General features: G+C 35.8%; 1 protein-coding gene across 3 annotated transcripts in view; it reads right to left on the bottom strand.

The window, feature by feature from the left end:
- Positions 1 to 1216: 1216 nt before the first annotated feature.
- LOC149782779 (uncharacterized) overlaps positions 1217 to 24508 on the bottom strand; it is a 63025-nt gene continuing 39733 nt past the window's right edge. For 2 of the 3 annotated variants that reach the window (XM_089934279.1, XM_089934280.1), the window contains exon 2: positions 1217 to 6814. In XM_089934279.1, coding sequence (XP_089790405.1) covers positions 5008 to 6798 — 1791 coding nt within the window. In that variant the 5' untranslated portion in view covers positions 6799 to 6814 and the 3' untranslated portion in view covers positions 1217 to 5007. Of the gene's footprint in view, positions 6815 to 19441; positions 19516 to 24508 lie in introns of all 3 variants that reach the window. The other variant, XM_089934278.1, reaches the window with a different exon arrangement.

Below are 24508 nucleotides of genomic sequence, written 5' to 3'. Positions count from 1 at the left end.
AAAGAAATTCATGTCAAAGGAAAGCAACCACTTAATTGTAAGAATAAAGAAAAAACGACATTAGTTCAAACAGGAAAACAACAAAGGATCCCGCCGAGGGATCCTAGAAATAAACATAGTGTTCGGGGTGAGGTCCGTTTCCTGGGTCTTATTGATCCATTTTTCAATGGTCTATTCGCTTTTGCCGATAGTATTTTTGCTCCACCGGTTACTGTGCGCGTTTAAGGTCACCGCAGATTACAGTTTGTGTCCATTGGTTACTTAACATTAATTTAGAAGTATTTATCGTTGATGAAGTGTTACCCCTGTGTTATAAACATAGAAAATTTCTATTTTGGTATTTCCTGTTCCGAGATGGTCCACTTGATTGGGTATTGTCTTGGGTAACGCATGGTAACGTATAGTTTTTCTATTAGAGCAGCAATTGATGAAGAATGTGAAAACATCTTATCTGATTTGGAGAAAGGGTCTTATCGCAAAGCTTAAAACTATGGGGTTATCAGGCCACATTCACAAATGGATATCGAACTTCCTAACTAACCGCAAAATCAAAACCAGATGTTGCAATGATTGCTCCGAAACATTCAGTCTGGAAAATGGAACAGCACAAGAAAGTATAGTAAGCCCAACACTTTTCATCATTATGATTAATGATTTGGATCAATTTATTGAACATGACAAAATAGACTTCTCTCAGTTCGCTTATGACAGCGTTATCTAGAAAGTAGGCAATCCGTCTAGCGAAACCGTTATAAGTGAACTTAAAGGAGGCTTAAACAGGAGAGGATAACGGAGTGACATGTGGGGTTTTACGATATCACCAAACAAGAGAATCAGGGTTCTTTTCTCTCCAGAAACCAAACCAAAAGGGATCCCTTAATATTATACATGAATAATATTCCAATCCGGTTTGAAAAGATGGCTAAATTCCAGGGTATGTACGTGAGGCACATCTTAGGTTTGGAACTTACCTCCCAAACAATCTCGTCTGTGGAACTAACTGTCCACATTACCCAAAATTAGAAGATCTAAATCATGTTTTCAACGAATGTCAACACTACTCAACACAAAGAAAAATGGTCCAGGAAAATCAGAAGAAAAAAGATTCGCTTAGTTCATATCCTGAATTGTAGATGTCATGTTGTAAAAATAAGAATCTGACCTATGTCAACATACTGAATTTTTTTCGGAGATAAGAAAAGAAAGAAAAAGTATGAAATTTGTTCATTTATTCGCCAATACCAGTTCCCATAAATTGCTGATTATTCATCATACCCAATATACTTGTCACAAATGTGTCTAATCCTGCAGTATGTCACCATGCACTGCTGGACCTTGAGAAAGGGCCAGGGAGGACGAAACGGATAATGTAGGAGGAGGGAATTCAAGTCGATTAAGATCTGTTTTCACCATTGCGCGGACTCAGATCCATCATTAGTTGAGATGGAACTTCCTGCCTTGTGTACGTCTGACAGCTAGAATAGACACTGAATATTACGGTTAATGTTAATTATAACAGGCCAGAAAATTCAATATTACAAACATCTAAGCAATGTAATGATGAAAGATACCCCTTAACACAACAACGGAGCACTGTGTAATGGCAATGGTAGTAGTATTAAGTCCAAAGTTTATTAAGCTTAATGTGTGAATAGGCAATGTAATATGACAATACAACACATTATATAAAAGAAAGCATTGTTTAGATATTATGTATATGGTAACATGTCTCACGAATAGATTACTCGACATTATTGCCTAAAATACTATTCCCTCTTCAGCTTTTCTTCTTTAGGGAAACAAAATTATTAACATCAGGACAACTGGCCATAACCCACTAGACCCAACTTGGCAATATTTGTTATTAAATACAAACACCTAAGAATACAATACCCTAATAAGATATATTTATATATATGTCGGTCCAAAAACCAGGGTCGTCATACCCGGCCACATGAAGTGGCAGTTATAACTAGGATCAAATAGGTTACATAGGATCCCAAATTATGAATTATGATGTGATAAAGTCCAAATAATCAACCCCTGCTATCCTCCTTTGCACAGTGCAAATGAATTAGAATAATTATATAATCATTTGTATATGAAGAGATTGGTGAAAGCGTAACAAATTTGGTCCCAAACGTTAGGTCACATAAATGCCCCGAACCATCAGGTCCGGCCGCACAATGTGACACACTAAAGTAATGTATTTAAATCTCTAGATTAACAGTCATGACAATAGTAAATAGTAATATCTTACCAATTATCAGATCTCTGTATGGTTAGCTATGTCTACTGTAACAGAGTAATGCACATAGTCAGTATGTTCTAAATTCCGAGAAGACGACTAAATTTTGTCTTTTGAAAAGGGGGTCAAAAATAAATATACACGAATAAGAAATGCATGACTCCCTTGTCCTCGTTTTCTTCCCTTGCTCGGCTGGTCACGGAGAACAAGTAGAGAGCGGTACTTGCAATAAATCTCATGAGGGTGAGGATCTAATTCCCTCTCGTGCGGTAAACTGAAGAAAAGGCTGTGCTGTAAATAACCGGTCGCCATGTCTTATTTGGAAGAAGACGATGTTAATTTAAGGAGGAAAGGAAGGAAGGAGGACAGTCTTGTTATTTTCTTTGCCTATCAGAGGAACGAGGAGCAGGTAGAGGAAATATAATCAGAGATGCGTTAGGGTGGAGCCTTAGGGCGCAAGGAAGAATAATGGCCTTTCTGCTTATCTGGGAAGAAAATGCCAACAACACGAATCGGAGAAGTAGCACCCCAAGAAGAGCGAGGCCTCGACCGAGAGGGAGAACAACGGTAGAGGGGAGAGCGCAAGCATAATAACTACAACCGCCGTTATTTTCCCCTCCAGAGATCCATCTAAAGACATTATCTCGAACTCCGAGACTTACACTGACTCCCGCAAATCCAGTTATTGTAACTGGAAAGCAAACCCCATCGCCTCGAGATATAGATTCTAACCAGCCAGAGCGGCGGTAGAGGGTTGATCCAGATTTAGGAATTTAAAACGCAGAGGCAACAGAGAGTAAGGTAAAGTAACATAAGAAGCACCAAATATTTGCAGCATTAATTGCAGCACCAACAACAACATCATGATCATCATAGTCATTATTATCATCATCAGCGGCGACAGTAATAATAGGAAGTACTGAAACAAAAACACGACAGCAGAAAAAGCAGCAAATGGACCTATGACAGTGTTGACTACTGCCACAGCAGCAACAATAAATACCTTTATTGCTACATTCATCCCAGCAAAGACCAGGCATCAAGAAAAACAGTCTAAGGGACTACGTCAAGGTCAACCAGATAAATCATGCTCACAAAGGAAAGAGAAACACCAGCCTAATTTCCATCAGAGCTTCGCTGGTTACTTTTATCTTTGATCTGTTCGAATAGTGAGGAGCGGATATCCTACTAAAAGACCAGCCGTGTGGAAAACTTCAGTGCGATATACATAGATATATATCTATATATGTAGCTATGTTTATCGCACTGAAGTTTTCCAGATGTGCCTCGACTTCGAAAGCCGCCAGCAAACACTGTTCATGATTGGCTTTGCCCAGACTTCCTTGGCGTTGCCTTTTATGCTCAGATAGAGCACTTTCCTTGAGTCTTCAATAAGGTGTGCTGGCTGGTCTTTTAGTAGGATATCCACTCCTCGCTGTTCGAAAAAATCACATATATATAACGCGTATATTAAACTGAAAGCAATACCATTACATTCAACTTGAAAGAAATATATTTAGCTACGTATGATCCACCCTCTTAGTGTCTTGTGAGAGGGTCTACGATTACAATTATCATAATAATTAATTGAGAAAAGGCTTAATTTTTTTGAATTGTACAGTAAATGAAGACTTAAGTGTGATATTAAATGGTCGAACAAATAAAGGACATTATTCATTTTACTGAATTAAAATTATAATTATAATGTTATGGGGAGTGTTGTTTGTGAACTTTATGATCATGTACTAAATTTAAAGGATATACTTGTCTTTTAATATTTATTTTGTAAAGTGCTCATATAATGAGACTTGACTGGTTTTGTAAAGTTGAGATGTTATTGTTAAATATATATTTATTTACAATGTTGGTGACATTGTATTAAGTTTTGTTTTCATACTTCCGTATTTGCCATCTCTACTACGTCTATAGAATACAAATAATTCAACACAGTTGGAGACTAAATGTGAAGCTAATCCTGAGTGTTCGCTTTTTTTAAACTTAGTTTCTGCTCTAAAGTCAAGATAATTCCAATTTTATATATGAGACGACAATTACAGATTATTTGTTCTGGCATGGTTGAATTTTGACTGTACATCGTTTTCGAAGCATGAAACCACAACAACTTTTAAATAAAACCGTAGCGACTTTCCAACGATCATTGGCATTATTGTAAACACGTACTGAAAAAATGTCTTATTTGGTGGCCAAAGGGCTATTTTTACCTGTACAGCAAATATGTGTAATCATAATGTCAACTTCGTAGTCACCTCATCTGATTTATTTCCATCTCTTCACATTTGTTGACTAACCAGAGAAATGAATCCGTTAAAATTGTAGATTTATTTCTTGAATAAACCACACTAATTATCACATGAAGATTAAAAATCAGACAATCGATACCAGGTGTATATACAGTGTGGTCGGAATTATGATTTACGAAAGAAACTTTTATCCTTGGTTGTCACTATACCAAATATATCATACGATACACTCTTGGGTAAAATACACAAATATCTTAAAGAAACTGTTCAGGTTCCTGCTACATTTTCCAAACATGTCCAGGGTTTAGGTTTGCTACATCGTACTCCCGCTTGTACAATTATAGCATATAATGACACATATTAGTCCTACAGTTCATTGTACGTTGGTTAATAGACCCTGAAAGGACCGAAATTATAATCACCTGAATGATAAAATCAATACTCTTAGTTGAAAGCTTACAAGCTTGTATTTGTATCAAGTAGCTAATAATGATACCATTATTTTATATCCCTTTTTATAATTTTAGTAGATGTTTCTTTTGTCTCCAATAGATACATTGTCATATTGTGATCTACGAACATGCCGCATGGATTTTGGTACTCCGTATCATAACTGGTAAGTAAGTTTCCACTTTTTTCAAGCTGAAGGATTCGACTCGTATCCCTGCACAAAACAAATATGTATCTTCGACATGTTATTTCTCCTGGGGAACTATTTCTAACACTATAACTCCAAATTTGTTTTCCATCTATTGTTATGCAGAAAACCTTTCTCTGTCGTCCATCTGTGACATAGAACTTACTGTCGCTTTCGTCGTCAAATGATGCTGCCTTTGCCTGATAAAAAAATGGCTTGCAAAAATATCCCCTACCATCTGGAATTTCCTTTATCGTATGTCCAAGAATGTTCTTGACATGGACAGTGTTTTCAGCACAAAGAACAAAATGACCACTGCGGAAGGAAATCGCACAAAATGCATCACTTGAAAATTTTTCCTTTATGGCAAATCCCCTATCTTGCACTTCCATAGGTATCATCCCTTCTTTATTAACTACAACAACAAAATTCCACATCATATGGCATAATCCTAGCGGTGATTTGATATTGTCGGTATCGAAGAGAAGACCGCCATCTGCAGCAAAACAGTAAATTGATCCGTTTGTTTCATCTGAGACAAGTATTCGATTGTCTGGCATCGCCAAAATATTGCAAGAATTAGAGATTTTTTTCAAAGTGAAATTTTCTAATCGTTGTACTTCATCGCTTTTACCGTCATTATCGTATATGCTCTCTGTTGATATTTTTTCTGTAATATTACCAGCACGGTTGAAAGATTTCAAGAATGGACCAACAGATGGGTCTTCTTCAAAGAGAACGACAACTGAGCCTTTGTTTTTTGCATCCATTAGAGCTTCCTTGTGCTTTTTAATCAACCTCCGACCCTCAAACGCAGCTACGACGGAACTGGCTGTAGATTGTCGTTTCGAAGCACTAATTTTGCTGATCAAATCATTAAGCTCTTTCTTCGTACGATCCAGAGTATCTACATCGGTTAAATGCTCCCTTTCTAGCTTGGGACCTATCTCTGACAACATTTTCATTAGTTGATCTTCGCTCAATTGAATGCTATCTCTAAACGTTTTGTGTAGTTCAAGAATTTTTGTTTTGCAAACTTGAATAGAAAATTTGGTATTATCGAACCCAATTTGTTTCTCAGCAAGCATTTCTTCTATTTCATCCAGGTGTTTCTCGCCTTTTTCCAAGTAGTCGTTGCATTCCATTTTGTATACGTTTTGAAGTTCCTCAATATATCCCTTGCTTTGACACTTAGAATGATGTTTGTCTCTGCATCGCATGCAAATTACTTCTCCGTGATCGTTGCACACATATTCCAGTAATTTACCCGGATGTTTGCCACACGTTTCAGCTGGTATCTCATCACTCATGAATTCAGTCTCGTTATTAACGTATTTTACAGTACTGTCGACAGTCATAATGCACCTTGATTCAGCACTTTTTCTGGAATCATCACTTGTCTCAGTCAGCTGATCTGAGTTATCAGTTTTTGTCGTTGTGTCATCATGCTCTATAGGTTCTTTAGTATCGCTAATATTTAGTTCTGTAAATGGAGCACTACTGTCATCAGGGTCATGCTTCACTAGAGTATCTTTCTTTTTAGCCCTGCCTAGCTGAGTTTCATCTACTGCCTGCGCATCTTTTTCATTTACGTCAGAATGAGTTACTCCACCTTCTATGCTTTCGTCAGAATGAGGGACTACCTCTTCCATTGTAAAATATTTATCACTGAAGAAAGAGTAAAGAAAAGAAAATGAGAAATACTTGTCAACTTTATGAAACAGGATTCTATAGGTCAGATTTATAGTTTGTGCACAGTCTGTAAGATTCCATAACCTTTCACACCTTTAACTGATAAACAAAATATTGTTTCTTTATGCTGCTACTGTTAATTCATCTTCTGTACGGCTAACACAACAATGTTTATTTCATAATATAGACCATTTTTAGGATTCTCCTCAAACAATTATCAACAAAATAACATATTAATTTTAAAATTGTTCTGATTTTTATTTAACTTTGAATCATATTTTTTTTTATAAATTGAATGACAAAAGATCAAATCATTCATTCAATATTGATTGTAAATCTCCGAATGTTTTGTTCAAGATTTGCAAGTGAAGAACAACTCGTGTACCTCAGTCTTTCATTTTCAGATACTTTAGTTAAAAAATATTATTATTCGACTGAAAGGCAGTGTCCTTAAATATCATGAACATTATAAGTGACGTAGCTTGTAATAGGTTTATTTTTGGTGTGTATATCAAGTACTTAAAATGACATGTTGGAACTTAGCGGTATGGCCATCATTTAGAGGAAGCTATGCCGTCCAAGAGTTCATAATCCGCATAACTCGCAATAGATAATAAGTATATTCCGCATAGGCATTTTCTGTGGTTTTACTTGGGCAGGTCACTTGAACCCAGTACAAAAAATTATAAGTTCCATGTATTTTATTTTATTTATACATACCTAATACCAATGATGATTGGTCGGTGATTGGTTAAGTTAAAGTGAATTTTCTGGGTCTTGACTACTGCATAGAAACTCAATGTTTTAATTCTGGCAATAAGGAAAATGATTTAACGTGATATAAAGCTTCACACTCAATGTACTGTTGATGTAAATTTATTTATATAGAGGATGAAATAAAATTGGTTGTGTATAAAAATTGAAAATAAACAATAAAATTGTTCTGAGGTCACCTATAGTCATATATGCATGTGTCAATAATACTACAGTTATATGTTAACCGTACCAATTTTAATGTTAGAATAATAATTTTGCTTTGTTATTCTTTTACAAGTAACTACCTAAACTATAAACAGAGATTATTTAGGTGGCGTTTGTTTATGCAGGAATATAATCTTGACATCAGGCACATCAAGGGAAAAGACAATTTAATAGCAGATGCACTTTAACGCGTATAGAAATATATTATTTCATCTATCCTTTGTGTCATTCTTAAGATTTGATATTGTGCTTTTTTACTACATGTACATTTGACTTATACTAAAATTAAATCTTTCTTGCGTAAAGCATTCTTTTCCTTTATGAGAGGAAGTGTAATGCATATTCAATTTAATTTTTCTGTTTGTTAGTTTAAAATTGTATTTTTACTTCATCACATGATATTGTAATGTAACATTGTACGCTAGACTTATCCTTGTCCAAAATTGAGTTCACTTCTGCTTGACCTGGTTGACTTTTTAATTTTTTTATATTTCATTTTATGGCAACAACTAATATAAGACTAAACTATTCTCTATGTTTATGGGCTTACTATTAGGATCTTTATTAACAGAAGAAGCAAATATGTTGATTTGTGTCAGATATTTGGAAGTTAATTTACATAGGCTATGGTTTTGTTTTTGTAGACATCTTAATCGTTCTAGAATATCATTTTCATTTAGAAAATGGATTTGTTTAGAATATGCTAATTTTGTCATGAGGTGAAAGTAAAGAACTATATAATGTTGTAATTGTGGGGATTTGATCATTCATGCTTTACTATCTAGCTCTTTCATGTTGTATTATCTGTTGTGACTAGTATTGTTATTTATTTTGGGCTGGAATATTTTTTGTTCAAATTAATGAATTCAAGTGATTATTTTCTCCGGAAATACAAACGTCTCTGATAAAATACTTTGATAAAGATATTCACTGGAATTTATAATGATTTCCAACATTGAATTATATTTCTGTGATTCAACATAAGACTGTTTGACACATCAAAACATTAATAGCTGACACAGACACGTCATCGGCTTCAATTTTGGAATTTCCCCATGACTTTTACTGAATTTTGTTCAGTATTTTAAGTTATAGGGACTTGTATCAGTAATTTGTTTATTACTTTAGAATTTAATTTACAATACCATAAGTTCTTTTATCTCATTTTCAGTTTGAATTATAGGGAAAAAAATATTTGTTAAATTTTACTAAGCTCCTTGTGTTTCGATCTTTTCTGTTTTTTATTTTAAGAGTATAGACTCCTAACAACATACATACATACATACATACATACATACATACATACATACATACATACATACATACATCCGTACGTACGTACGTACGTACGTACTTACCTACATCCATCCATCCATCCATACATACATACATACATACATACATACATACATACATACGTACGTACGTACGTACATGCATACATACATACATACATACATACATACATACATCCGTACGTACGTACGTACTTACCTACATACATCCATACATACATACATACATACATACATACGTACGTACGTACGTACGTACGTACATGCATACATACATACATACATACATACATACATACATACATACACACATGCATACATAAATACATATATACATGCACACATACATATATACATATACATACATACATACATGCATACATACATACATACATACATACATACATACATAGTCTTTACCTTTGATGTGTTTACTTTTATCTGCTGTCATTAACGGATTTACCGTATCATAACTTTTCGTGTGACAGACAGGCATATATAGGCCCTTTTGTACAGGAGGCTCGCAATAATCATTAGAGGATCTCACTGAGCTATAAGACTATCGTGGAATGACTTTATATAATCGTATGGTTCACAAGTTAGGAAAGGTATTGCAATTTACCAGCTTAAAAAAAGAATTACTGACTATATTGAAGATATTATATCTTATATTTATGTGCAAAATACAAAGATGATTCATAAGGTTACAAAAGGTTTTCATCCACTAGACAATCTAAAGCATAATGAAACTTCATCAGCATGTCATGAGCTGCCAGCTACAGTTTTACACTTGACTCTTAATATAACAACAAATGATAAAGCCAAAGAGAAGATATAATATGCACAGTATATAAATTACTCAGACATCATTCGCTGCAATCATTCATTCAATAAAAACAAATACATGTAAACGTCCAAAGTAGTGATTATAGTTTCTTCATCACACAAACATTCATTGACAGATAACATATATACTACAAAGCTAGAAACTATATACTGCTTTGTTCATAATTAGTTAGGTACAAATTATGCTGACAAAATATAAAGGTCCATTTATACACAAGAAAGAAAAGAACACAAATACCAGAGAATAGAGAGCTAAAAAACAAAAACTCAGATCCTGCCCATTTAGATTACGCTGCAGCGCCAAAATATCATACAACGGGCACAAACTTGAATTTAACATTTTCAGTGCAGAAAACATGAATGTTGGACAATTGAAATAAGAAAATTGTGTATGATATACTATTCATTCGGATAATCACATAAATACATAAAAGGAATACCAATACTAGTTTACCTCAGATTCGGAATTCTTCTATTCAGTTTGATATACCGAAAGCATTTCGTGAAGCAAATATATAGTTTCGATTGGTCGGTTCGTGCTCTAACCAAAGGTTCTAAAGTTAACTACACCCTCTAAAATATACTACATGTAAGCTATATAAATTTCGATTGGTCGGTTCCTGTTCTAACCAAAGGTGCTCAAGTTAATTACACCCGCTAAAAAGTACTTTGCAATGGTCTTGGGGCATCCGGAATCATCATTTTTATATTTAGGTGGCTTGTGTTAATAATCCATTTCTGAGTAAAACAAGTTTGAGAATATGTTCCAAAGACGATTGTGAAAACGTTTGTGGAAACAAAAACAAACTCGGAAGTCAGATCAATAAAATTTAATCAAATATATGATCAATCAACATCAATTTAATTATATGTGTCCGGAAATTATTTTTACATGTTATTTACTCAAATAAACTTCTAGATCATGGCTTTTAGACATTTAGTATGTTTGGAAAATATTATAAATATTTATAACTTAGTTATATCCGAATATTTCATATAGTATATTATACGCGACGGTTATAGATAAAGCCCACATATACCACCACCGCTGCCAATACTAATATAGCTACTACTACTACTACTCTTATGACCACAACTAGTACTACGAGTACCACGACTAATACTATTACTAATAATAATATTAATAAAATACAGAATCTGTCATCCCCTTTCATCACTATTATCTTAACAGTCATTTGATTGATCATCGTCATCATAATGATATAATAATATAAATAGTATCCATCACATGTTGAACTTAGCAAACCGCATTATCCAATGAGCGGACTATTTGAGGAAGCATGAAAATTATTGTGACAAAATCAGGACAAAATCAAACATATGGAAAAAATGTTATAAAATACACACACAATAAACGCTTCAAGACCAATTGCAGTATGCAAACCATGAGCGCAAGGACAGAAAGGGGCGAGTAAAAGGTCATTCCGGACCATCAAGAGGACAAATACTTTAGAGCAACACTCTGGTCATTCTAATAGGGCAATAGGGCACCTCTGAGTGATTTGAAATGGTTAGGCTGAAAAACAAAGATGTTGCACATACATGTTGATAAGCTATAGCATATATAATAGTATGACGAATACGTAGGCACCAATTACCAAATATGTCAAACTAGTAAGCCCCTAACCATATAAGCCTCACGCTTTGAGCTATCTAAATCCACAAGTGCGGCTCATAGATTATCAGCACAATCGCAACATTGCACGAATAAAGGTAGAGGTCGGTACGTTTAAACTTTTGACTACTAACTTACTCTTCCATTAAAAGGGAGGATTCATTGTATGAAAGATGAAATAGAGATTAAAAAAAATATGTTCCAGGGGAACAAAGAGTCAAAACAAGTAGTGATGGACAATGTCCCAGATGCTAATTGGTAAGATGATGATTCATGTTGTAGAAGACAAATGAACATGTGTTTCGTTTGGTTTGTATGGAGGATGACCTACGGCAATTATCCCCAAACGTAAATTTCTGGAATACCTACGGCTAGTAGGTTTGCAGGGAAACAAAGAGATTCATCACAGACTTAAACCTGTGAAGTAAATGAATCTGAAGTGGAGTAACTCGTCCATATCCTGCTTGGTCAATTTGACATAATTTTCAGGCTTGTGTGACTGTGGTATGTCATTTTACTGTCTGTATGTGGTCAAATACTCCAAGTGCTCTCCTATTGCTGAGATGATTTAATTACATGTAAAAACAAAACTTCAGTAATAGTCTTCGTTGAAGGAAAAGAAACATATATTAATTTAATTTAGCAATAATGATTTAGGTAAGGTAGAACATATGAGGGATGGAGAAAATATGATTGATTAATATTCCTATGGTATTTGCTTATATCAGCAATAAGAATGGCACAATATCTCCTGATGTCCTGTTTGCATGAATAAGTGGATTGTAGCGTCATGGAGATATCATAACATAGTAGCACCACCTGTACTGCTGACAAACCATATGCTTGGCTATCAGATATTCAAAGTTTAGGCTTTTGCATGGCCTTTATTTTGTCTTACATGAAATTGGCCGGGATGTTGCTCTATCACTTCAGTTATGCTGTTTAAGTGAATCACCATTGGAACACGAAAAGAGAGGATGAAAACTCTTGAATACAACATTCGGTCACAATATACTCTTTCCAGAGATTCAGGGTGCGACACATGTCCAGTAATATCTAAATAATGTCATTTCACAAACAGTCTTGAAAGTACAGATATGCTCAAAACTATCAAGAATGATAATTTTCCTGAATACGAATAATTTTAAATAGAAATTGATACATTTAAACGTATATTTTTTAAAAAGGTATTTAAAGATAAAAGCCCTGTTTGAAATTATTTGAAACAGAGGAGACACATTTGGATATACTATTGTTTTCATTCCTTTATCAAATTTCCTTCTATTTTAAAATTACTGAGAAATTGATGAAAGGTCATTTGCACTAGACCAGCCTAAACGCATACTCTTCTAACAATGAAAGTAACGAGCATTATCACAACCAACACCTTAGTACTTAATTATGTTGATCAATATGTTTCTATGAAATAGAAGAAAATAATCTATTCTTTTTAATACATAATAAATAAAATACAATATGGTCTAAGAACTCGAATGTCCATGTTGTGACAAAGACATTTATAAGTATCTTAGAGTTAGTATCATTCAAGACGAAAATGGAAAATCCCTTACAGAAGCGAGTGGCATTGCAGAAAGATGAACTGAATATTGCAAAGAACTCTACAACCATCAATCCACAGGAGACCCAGAGGTGCTTGAAGTTCCAAACTCCGAAAATGATGATTTCCCCATTCTCAAAGAAGAGGTTGAATCAGCAATAAGAGCACTGAAGAATGGGAATGCAGTTGGAGTAGACAACATTCCAGCTAAAATTATCAAGGGGGACGTGTGTGTGTGTGTGTGTGATAGAGCTACTAACAAAGATCGGCAACAAGATCTGACAGACAGGTGAATGGCTAACACAGTGGACCCAGTCACTGATTATAACACTCCCCCAAAATGGCGATCTCCAGCTGTGCCAAAATTACAGAATTATCTGTTTGATCAGCCATGCTAGTAAGGTGATGCTGAAGATCATCTTGAACAGATTGAAACCACAAGCAGAATAAATAATCGCTGAATAACAGGCCGGGTTCCTGAGTGGAAGAAGCACAACAGACCAAATATTAAATCTCAGGGTTCTGTGCGAAAATTACTCACAACATCAACAAGACATATATCATGTGTTCATAGATTTCAAAAAGGCCTTTGACAGAGTGTGGCATGAGGCATTGTGGGTCACAATAAGATGTAAAACATAGGTCAAAAGCTGACCAATAGCATCAAGCAGCTGTACGCCAAGGCTATCAGTGCAGTAATTGCCCAAGGTTCTGTGGGGGACTGGTTCCAGACAACAGTCGGAAAACGTCAAGGCTGCCTCCTGTGACCCACGCTTTTCAACATCTACATAAAGCGCATCACGAGCGAAGCCCTGGAAAACCACTGTGAGACAGTCAGCATTGGAGCGCGTAACATCATCAACCTCCGATTTGCAGGCGACATTGATGGGCTGGCAGGCAGTGAAGACGAGCTTACCACCTTAGTGAAGAACTTGGATGAAACATCTTCCAAATTTGACATGGAGTTAAAATCTGAGAAGACAAAGCCGATGATAAATAGTGGCAACAAAATCTCAGCCAAGATTAAAGTCAGAGGTCAGGAACTAAAATAGTTCAAATATCTTGGTTACATAATCACCGAAGAGGGATCAAGAGCAGAACTTTTCTCAAGAACAGCACAAACAACGGCAGCTAAGACCCATCTGGAGAGACAAGAATATCTGTCTGAAAACTAAAATCAGATCTTTGTGAACACAGGTCATCTCAATCTTTTGTATTCATGCGAGGCCTGGACCCTGACAGCAGAATTACAACGAAGAATCCCGGCACTTGAAATGAAACGCCACAGAACTATCCATGACATCTCTTACATGGACCACATCACAAATGAAGAAGTGCGTAACACCATCAGGCGCAAATTAGGCCAATATGAAGACCTCCTCACCACCGTCAAAAGGAGAAAGCAGAAATGGTATGGCCATGTCATTAGAGCCAACAGTCTATCCACAACAGTCCTGCAGGGCACGTCCATGGTGGCAGAAGGAGAGGCAGACAAAGTAAAAAGTGGACTGACAACATCACAGTATGGACCAGGAAAAGTTTTGCGGAGGCACAGACATTGGCACATGATCGAGACAAGTGGCGGGCACTGGTCAGATGTTCAGCAGCACAGAGCCTCGACGACCACACTAGATCAAGAGACTGATGATGATGATGATGATTATATATATTTATAGGTTACTGCATTTGTATGGTAAAATATGAAAGATATTTTTTTAGTAATAATGCACTTTCAAAGTCGTGCAGTACTAGTCCGAGAGAACGAATTCATCTTTTGCCGTAGACATTTGGCAATCTTTCTGTAATTCATTCTGTGTTCTTACCTGATGTTAAATAATAAAGGAATACACTACCAGAAACAAAGTAATTTTATTATGATGTAACTAAAAATAAATACACAACCGTAGATGCATCAATACATATTACAATATTGATGCACATAATGTAAATCCCAGCGACTTTTGAACTAGTTTAAAAATACTAGTTTTGGTTTACTTAAAAATGAAACAGTGATAGTTTGAATTAATTCACATGGAGAAAACTTTTCTAATTCGTCTGGAATAGATGGATTTTGTTTTTCTGTTGATCCAGCTTAGTTCTTCTGTTCTGTTTATGATGGAATGGATCTATTGGGTTAATTCACTGCTGTAAGGAGAATGCTATTTCAGCTGGAAATGTGGTCAACATTTCAGTACAATTTCGGTGTGTATCATTTTATTTCCATAACTAAGGTCGTGTCATTCAGATTTGCAGAACTAAAAAGAATATTTTGAAGGAAGTCAAGATATATAAATGAAAGTGTATTTATTACCATCTTTATAACCAGCTCAAGAACTCTTTTATTTATGCCCTTTCACTTGCATACTCGCTGTTGGAGTGACTCCGGCTATGACCTCTATCATAAAGTCAGTGTGTGTCTACTATCACTAGCCTACCACTGCATCAAAATAGTTAAAATTGGGAAAATTGCAAAGCAGTTGTTTTGGACAGTCCATTTAACCAGCGGAAATAATACTTTTCCGTCTTCTAGGCTTATTGGTTCTGATGCCATTAGTTTTCTATCAAAACCTTTAGTTATATTTTTATCAAATTTAGTATTTTGACTGACCTGTGAAATGATACCTATCTGATATATATACGATAGCCCTTGTCCTCAATATGCTTTTCTAGATATTTGTATAGACCCTAGAGAGCACTGGTTATAATCTGAATCATTTTATGTGCAAAAAGTTACGAATATGTTTTGTACAATAACTGCTTAAATGATCACAATGGTATTTTCAATTAAACCATCTCGCACGTTTGTTGTTGACATTTCCGAATATCACGTGCATTCGTTAGCTTGTTTCAAAGTTTTATTTGTGACTCAGTAAAGTCGACCACATCGACTACTTTCAAATGGACAAAAACCTTATGTTTGTTACTCACAAAAAATCTAATCAACCAAAAGCGTCCACGACATGAGTGTATATGGTTTGTTTACAAAGTAGTTACTAACACACGATACTATTTTAGACACGTGTCAAGCAGTATTGAGTCTTGTGGTATCGATGTACTGCACGATTTTGACAATGTAGTTAACGGAGAAGTAAAATGAGTGGACAATAAATTCAAATAGCTGACGAAATGTTGTTTAAACTTATCTTACCTGGATTACCTGGATTACTGTTTAAATATTTATCATATAGTAGAGACGTAGAAGTAGGAAGACCTTTCAATCAATGGTAACGGTCTGTTTCAGAGTGTCTGCCCTCCTTGCTACTTACAATGATATCGGACATTCGTCAGTGTAGGTAAATTCACCGTTATAATATATATATATATATATATATATATATATATATATATATATATATATATATATATATATATATATATATATATATATATATATATATATATATATCTTATAACGGTTTAAAATAATATATGTAAATTTATAATTTCATTCACGCTACTTGTAAACTGTGACTTGAATCAGACGCATTCGCTTTTATCTCTAATTATTTTCTTAAATTTAAACGCTTATCACATGTGTATGCATCATATGTGTGTAACCCTACCAATTTAAATACTTATACTACAATACTATTCGCTGTTTTAGTTAAGTGTTCCCGCTTTTTATTGATAATAAGGTGCAATACTTTCCATAAATAAGACCAACATTATTATATTCGGTCATACAATATTTTTAATATTTGTCGTCAAGTATACGTACCTAATCTGAAAGCGAACACAATTTAATCTGTACATTGGCAAGGTTCAACAGCCCTGATGGACTTTGTTCTTTACAAGTTTTAGGCAGCTGTATTATCTAACATTTAAATCATGTGCATGCAATAAACTTTGTAATCGAGTCATGTGTTCATAAGCTCCCTGCATTTATTCATTCAGTTTGCAGTCATAAGGATATATTGTTAAGGAGGTACCTAATAGGTCTAAATGTCTCTGTGTAGCATAGTCAATTTGTTGTCTTTATTGTATGTATTATTTTAATTTGATGAGAATCTCTGTTTAATACAGATAAATTCCAGTCCGAATTGTTCGTATTAATTTAATATAATTTACTGAGTATTTCTAGACACATTATAGGCTTTTGTGCATTATTGTATTTTTTCGCGTGGTCTCTGTGTAGTACCGACACATTTCAGTCTCTTTTTCGATATCATTGCAATTTCTTGATGGTCACTGTGTGCTATGTACAAATCACAGTCTGTATTTTGAATACTTTTTTCCTGAGTGTCTTTGCATTTTATAGACAAATTCTAATCTTTACATTTTCATTGTCTTAATTTGCGGTTATAGAAAATTTACTTGTTTGAATTTGTTATCATTAGTATGGATTTTGCCGTTGTCACATTTCTTATCTTACTGTATGGCTATTTCTATTTTGGCACTGCATTCATTCAAAAGAAAAGTTCTTGCATTATACTTTTTTTTTTCAAAAATGAAAACAATACCCAGAAAAATGTTACAATGCAACAATAACTATGAGCCGTCCTATTCAATACCCGGTCGTCTACAATCTGGAGCAACGTACGCTGTTGTTAAATAAGGCATCTATTACGGACGATTTCTATATTGACGTTGGGGGTCACACAATTCGGCCAGTGTTTTGATCTCTCCAACTCAGCTATCGAAGACGCACAATTGTAAATTTCTATAGAAAGTGATGAATGCAACTTTGATCTAACAATACTCTGGCAGAAACGTAATATATATTAAGATTTTGAATTTTGTTGCATGTGAGCCACACTCGTAGCTGCCAGAATTGTAATATTATTTAGAGTGCAGCCAACTATTTTGCACCTAAATAGAACAAATAGACGCTATAGGATGGAATACTTGATTACAACTAGAGAGTAGAGTTGGGCAGGAATAGTAGAGAAGCAGTTATTTTTAACATTATTACTTGCACGACATTGAGGAGGGATCGTGGGTTGGGATGAGGTGTGGGATTCTAAGTTGTATTTACACATCTTCTTTCATGTATCTTCTTTCAAATCCTATCCTGTGTGCATGGGACGGTATCTTTGTTAGGACAGTAGCAACATTATATACGAATTAATAGCTGTTTACTTCATAACTGAAGAGTCTTAATGGAGATATTAACGATTTGATTTGGTTTGATGATAAGGGACTTAAACGGTTTCTCTTACATCCAAAGATGTGGGGCAGTAGAAACATAGGTGCGTGATATTTGAGGATTACTTTTGTTTTAGGTGGGGATGTTATATAAGGCGATATTTATAGTTTTTACTTGAAAGGGATTAGATCCCTAGAGGTAAAATGGGCGATATAGAAGGTATTCTTGTTGGTACGTATTTATTTTCTTTTTAAATATAGCTTTTCATTTGTATCATACCTTGTGTGAATGGGATGGTATCTTTGTTCACATATGGATGATATTGATCGTAGGTAGATTATAGAATGAGAAGATTATCTTTAACTTTATTTATAATTGGCTTAACAGAAGAGCACTGAATATTGCTAATAGATAATAATGTGTTTGCAGGACATAACTGGTAGGTGCATAGCAAATCATTGGATGTTTATAATAGTAATTAGCTGACGAATATTAGATAACTTGGTTTTAACATCAGCTAACTGGGTTCTTGTTAGTAAATAACTAGGCGTTGATTGTAGATGATTGATTGATGGATAGTAGATAAGTAGGTGTTGGATAGTAAATAGCTGGATATTGATATTTAATTGATTATGATGATGTTAGTTGTTTTTTTAAATGAGGAGAGGAAGGGTACGGCTATTGCATAATGGGATAGATTTTAGTTTTATGGAAGGGATCATAGAGTTTAAAGGGGAGATAGAGAGCTTAGTTTACTTATGAAGCAAAACAACACAAATGTCACAATGAGTTCATGCAAACACCCGTTTTCCCGGTCGACAAACTCAAAACAAGATAATTTCCCTCATAATAAGAATCAGCAAACAAACAGACTTCTCATGTGAAAGGTTTGTCGTAATTGAATATGTTAGTTCAAGAGCAGACAGTCGCCTCATGGTACACTATTGAAACTCATACCATTCAAAATCGAGACCTAGAGTTAATTTCCCATTTGTCCTTGTAAATATTTAGCCCTATTTAACTAGGGACTCCTTAATGGTATTTCTTTCATCAGGCAGTCAAACTCACATTTCCTGACAAACTCCTCTAAAATGCTTCGCTATTTATAAACAGACTCACCACACGACATACCTATTACATAATATGGTATTTTCGCTCGAGTGCAGACCATCGCCTCGAGGTGTACTGCTACAGAACGTACCTTTCACACTGGAGACCTCATGTTAACATGAGAGTTCCGCTTGGCTATAAAGTGGCATCCACTACTGCTGGCAACTAATATGAAACATATAAATTATTACAACTAAAAATGGACAAGAGAATACTAACTTCTTCCTTTTATACACCCATGTACACCCCATAGTACACACACAGAGCACATATACCATATATATAAAACGTTGATTCTCGTCAACTGGTATTTTCCACTGTATATGAATGCAACATTTTGCATTAAAAACGCAGTAGAGGTTAATACCCATTTCGGAAACGAAACTGTTCTGTGAAGTACCAACATAGAACATACATTAGGAAACGATATATTTTAAATTGGTCGAAGTAACGATTTGGGTCAAAAACGTAAACCTCGTTTCCAGCACATGCATCATCACTTATCAAAATACGAGATCAAGTAATTTAAATCTTGTTTGTTTAATGTCTTCTAAGAGTGCAGTGTGTTATCGTTTTCTTTCTTTTTCTTTGATTGTCTGTTTAGTTTCTTTTTCTCATGCTTTTTCCATATATCTTTTTGACATATTTCTCTTCAATAACATCCGTGTTATAAGAAACCTAGGGGACCGCTCCGTTGACATAGTGGTTAGAGCGTCCACCTTGGATGCGGGAGGTCGTGGGTTCGAACCCCGGTCGACTCATACCAAAGACTATTTGCATTGAAATCTCAGTTTATAGCTTTCTTCGATTTTAGTGATTATTTGGTGATTATTGGTAGTCGGTGTTTGAAAGATATTTCTCAAACCAAGCAAGAAGCTATTCCTAGTTGCATACTTCGTAATTTACAGTATTGACAGGATGCTATGATAGCTTGAATTAGTTCCATAAAATGGACACTCCCTAATTTCGTATCATAAGTAGTTACCGTGATATTTTCACCTATAGGTGTTTAGTAATCTGAGATAGGACGAATTCTTTATAATAGGAATTTCGGTCGAGTTTTGTAATGCTTGGCGTTAAGTATAAAATTACGGCTTACAGATGGATATAACTGTGAAGCTATAACATTAAGCTATAAATTATATCCAATATCTACAGGTGCAAGCTAAAGTGGTAGCGGGATTAGATTGGGTAGGCAAAAGATTGTTAAGTATATATATAGTTCATATCCTGTTAGAAAGAGAGGGACCTGTACAGTTACCCTCTATTCTCTATATTGTCTGTGGTACTGATTTTGCAGTAATATATGCTGGTCATAACACCTGTTAATTTTACTCAAATTATCCATTATGTCCGGGGAGAGGGACGGGTAAACCGCTAGAGACGATGGGGTAAAATAAAATACTGAGATCGAACATACACAGTGCTGGATACCATTTTATGCATTGAATTTCAGCTTATCAACGTGATTTAAATGATAAATGACACCCAAAGAAGTACAAAATTGTTCCAAAGCCAAATACTGTAAAGTTTAAAGTATGCATACCTTTATATGACATAAGTTCTAAAGTTAGAAGGAAAGTGAAGAAGCTCGCAGGAAACGGCAATATGAGTGGAATCCTTTTGTAGAGTTCTATTGGCAACAATACACCATAAAATTTCTTAATTTGTCTATACATATCATGTTTAGTCCGTAAGAACCAGTCCGGTATGCGTTGGTGTGCATTCAGTAAGGTTTGACAACTCTGCAAAGTCCCTTTGGCAAGACCTTTCCTACCGCAACTACACAAATCAGACACTATATGTTGGAGACCAAGGTGTCATATTTCTTATAATATCAGTCCATGCTTAGTGATAGGACCCTATCCAACTTTGTAAGTTGTTGGAGCGTTTCTCAGCTGCAAATATATCTCCATTTATAAAAATACCAAAAACATTTTAAACATTTTAAGTCTGGCCACTGGACTAATCGAAGGAGAAAGACGTTAGTAGTAATAAGGGACGATATAGCGTCAATGGAAAATACATTACAGCCCCCCCCCCCCCCCCAGCGACGATATAGCGTCAAGATTTATACCGTCAATGGGAATTAGCATTACAGACCCACCTTGGGACTGTATAGCGTCAAGATGTATGGCGACAATGGGAAAATACATTGCAGGTAATGTGACGTCACAGGACTGAAGATTGGTAACAATGTAGCAAGGGGCTGACTTCAGTCGAGACCAAAGAGCGGTGGAAAAAACTAGAACGTTTTTGTGGGACAGAGACAGAGATAACACTTACAACAAACAACATACAAACACAAACAACTATACAACTGACTAAAAATTGTTTAGGCAAAAAAAAGCAAATCTTTTCGAGGCATATGAGTGGCACGGAAAAGGACCTTTGGGTTTATGTTGACATCATTCCGTTAATATAGAGTTCATCGCATAGGTCTTCTTTTCTTCCTCAAACATCTTCTGACTTCTGGTCCGTAGATGAGAAATCTCTTCAAACAGCCTTGTCTCTTCACTTAAATTCTTTTTTTCCAAACGCTGGTATCGGTGATCCGGACAATTGTCCATGATGATCTGACCTACATGGGTAAGTCCGTACGGAACAGCATTGGCGATACACGAGTAGATGATTCTAGGTTTTTCCACATCTTGTTACGAGAACAGGTGAAGGGAATGAACTGAACGGGGTTACTTATAGTGGAAGAACGGACCGAGTTTATTCACCAATCCTAACACGTGTTACGAAATTCAGTCACAGTGTGAAGTCTGTCTTCCAATCCGAAAAGAGCTTTCTGTGACGTCACATTCCCTTTATAAGTGCACTAGCGTCTGTGCGCAGTCAGTCTATGCGACAGTTTTCAAACATGACATAAAATAAGACGACGATGAATTTGGGTGCACCAGCCGTGGAGACGAGAATCGATGGCATAGCAGCGGCTACCTATGTCAACACAAGCCTTCTTCCAGAAGAGGTCGATTTAATTGGGATTTAATTGATATTTTTTCTCCTTCACAATAATTTGTTCCGGTTCAAGTCTCCTTCTTTACTACACGTCAAGGCTTTTAAACAGAGACAGAAAGAAGAATTGGAGAAATTGTTACAACAGCAGAAAGAAGCAGAACAAGCTTTTCTCCTTTAACAGCAACAACAAGAAGAAGAGGTAAGAAGAAGGAAAGGACAAGAAGAAGTAGCAGTAGTATAGAAGACACAACGTGTAGGAGAGAAGGAGGACAGTGAATGTCAAACGGTAACGGTACTCTTAGTCATTTTGGCAGAGTTATGGAGTCTGAAACAAATGTATCAGACTTCTTTAATGCCACCCAAGAGAAAAAGACATTCCCGAGCCAAGCAACTCAACCCTGTAACTCCTCCTGCAATACCACTCTTAGTGATTTCTACCAAATCATCATGGACAGGAGCCAGTCCAGAAGTAGGCCTTGGCCGTGGCAAAGGCTTAAGGCAGTTAAAACTGATTACGTCACGTTCCTGAGTTTGTTTTTTGAACAAACAAATACCCAATGGTCCTTTTCAGGACCACCTACTTCTCCCAAAAAGAGATATTATTTCAATTGCCAAACTCAATTAAAACTCAAAATACCTTTTTTAACCATGATGTACGTGTGCGTGTGTGTGAGTGCGTGAGTGTAGGTTCTTATGCTAAATAATCAAAACCAAGAGACACTTACGTTTTCTGCCTGGTCTATTGTAGTACTTATTTTGCAATTCAATATCACAACACAACACTTTATAAAGTTCATAGACTTCTTTTGTGTCTTTTGTTTACTGTCTCTGTTTTTTGAATTTCTTCACTTTTTCTCAAGTTTTTCCTCCTCTGCTTCCTCACTTTCTCCTCTTCTTCTTTTCTTCTCTTTCTGTACGTGTCTGGATTCTTCCTTTGGGGAGGGTACCTTTTCTTCTTCCTGTTCGTAACCCCTCTCTTCCTATTGCTCCCGTTGTTTCTTAGGGCATTTTGAAGACCAATTCTGACGACCAATCTCCTTTCTCTTGACAGTGATAACAGATAACTTGACCTTTGTCTCTTCTGACACCTGTTTTGCTTTTTTGATGGTCTGGACACTCTGAAGACCAATGTACTTTCTTCTTAAAGATATAGCAAGTATCTTGACTTTTATCTCGAAAGGAGGTGGGTAGTCCGTCGGCTTGTCTGAAGAAAACTTTCTTATGACACCTCGCAAAGCTCTGATCGGAAGTTCGATCTGTGTGGGCTCTTCCATCGTTCTTGTCAGTTTGAGAGTGAAATGAATACTGCATTGGTCTGACATGATATAAAGGGACCCATGGCGTTTAAAATATGGTCATCTGACCTTTTCAGACAAGATGAAACGATCGCATCATGTCGTAGAGAAAGGATAAGAAGGTAAGAGTCAGAAACGTGATGTATCGCCTCGTACAGTAGCTAAAGATTTGGCACAAATTCTTGCCAGTGATTTTGAAGATGACATGAGTGAGACAGAATCCAGACCAAGAGATTCTACACCCAACCAAAGTTCACCACCATCAGTAAACCCTGAAAATTACTGCCACATTCGAAAGAATGAAAAGTACTCCTGTAGAAAATGTAGAACCACGGCTTACACGTACACAGTGAAGTTTAAAGATTTCAAGTCCCACGTACAACTGGAGAAAGCAGAAGGGTTCATCACCGAGGTGTGGGATTCTTAGTTAACCACACTGAAACGGCAATGTAAAGCCAAAGAAGACGATCGCTTGAGACTTTCCATTCATCACGACAGTCTGAAGTCCCCCGTTTGGATCGAGTTTAGCAGTCTGTCAGAACAGTCACCTTCCAAAGTCATCGACAAGATCCATCACGTGCAAAAATCCAATGACACGTTTCACATTACCGATGGAAAAGTGACAATACTCATGACCCACATTTCTCTTCCCCAAGGGACCGGATAACGCAAAACGGTATTACTGGTCGACAACCTTCGTAGCATTAAGAGTAGCCTTGTTAAAATTAACAATCCTCAAGACCAGATGTGTTTAGCCAGTTTCATCGTTTTGGGACGAACGTATTTTCTACAAGAACGACACGTTAGAATGGAAAAGAGCCTGGAAAATAAATTAACAATCGTGCCGAGCTAAGCAACGAAGAGAAGCAGAAATCCTGTTACAGCAAGCTGGCCTGTCC

The sequence above is a fragment of the Sinohyriopsis cumingii genome, chromosome 15 (assembly GCF_028554795.1).
Source record: "Sinohyriopsis cumingii isolate HCF-2022 chromosome 15, ASM2855479v2, whole genome shotgun sequence".
Lineage (NCBI taxonomy): Eukaryota > Metazoa > Mollusca > Bivalvia > Unionida > Unionidae > Sinohyriopsis > Sinohyriopsis cumingii.
Note: the sequence above shows the minus strand (reverse complement) of the source record. Positions and strands in the feature narration are given on the sequence as shown.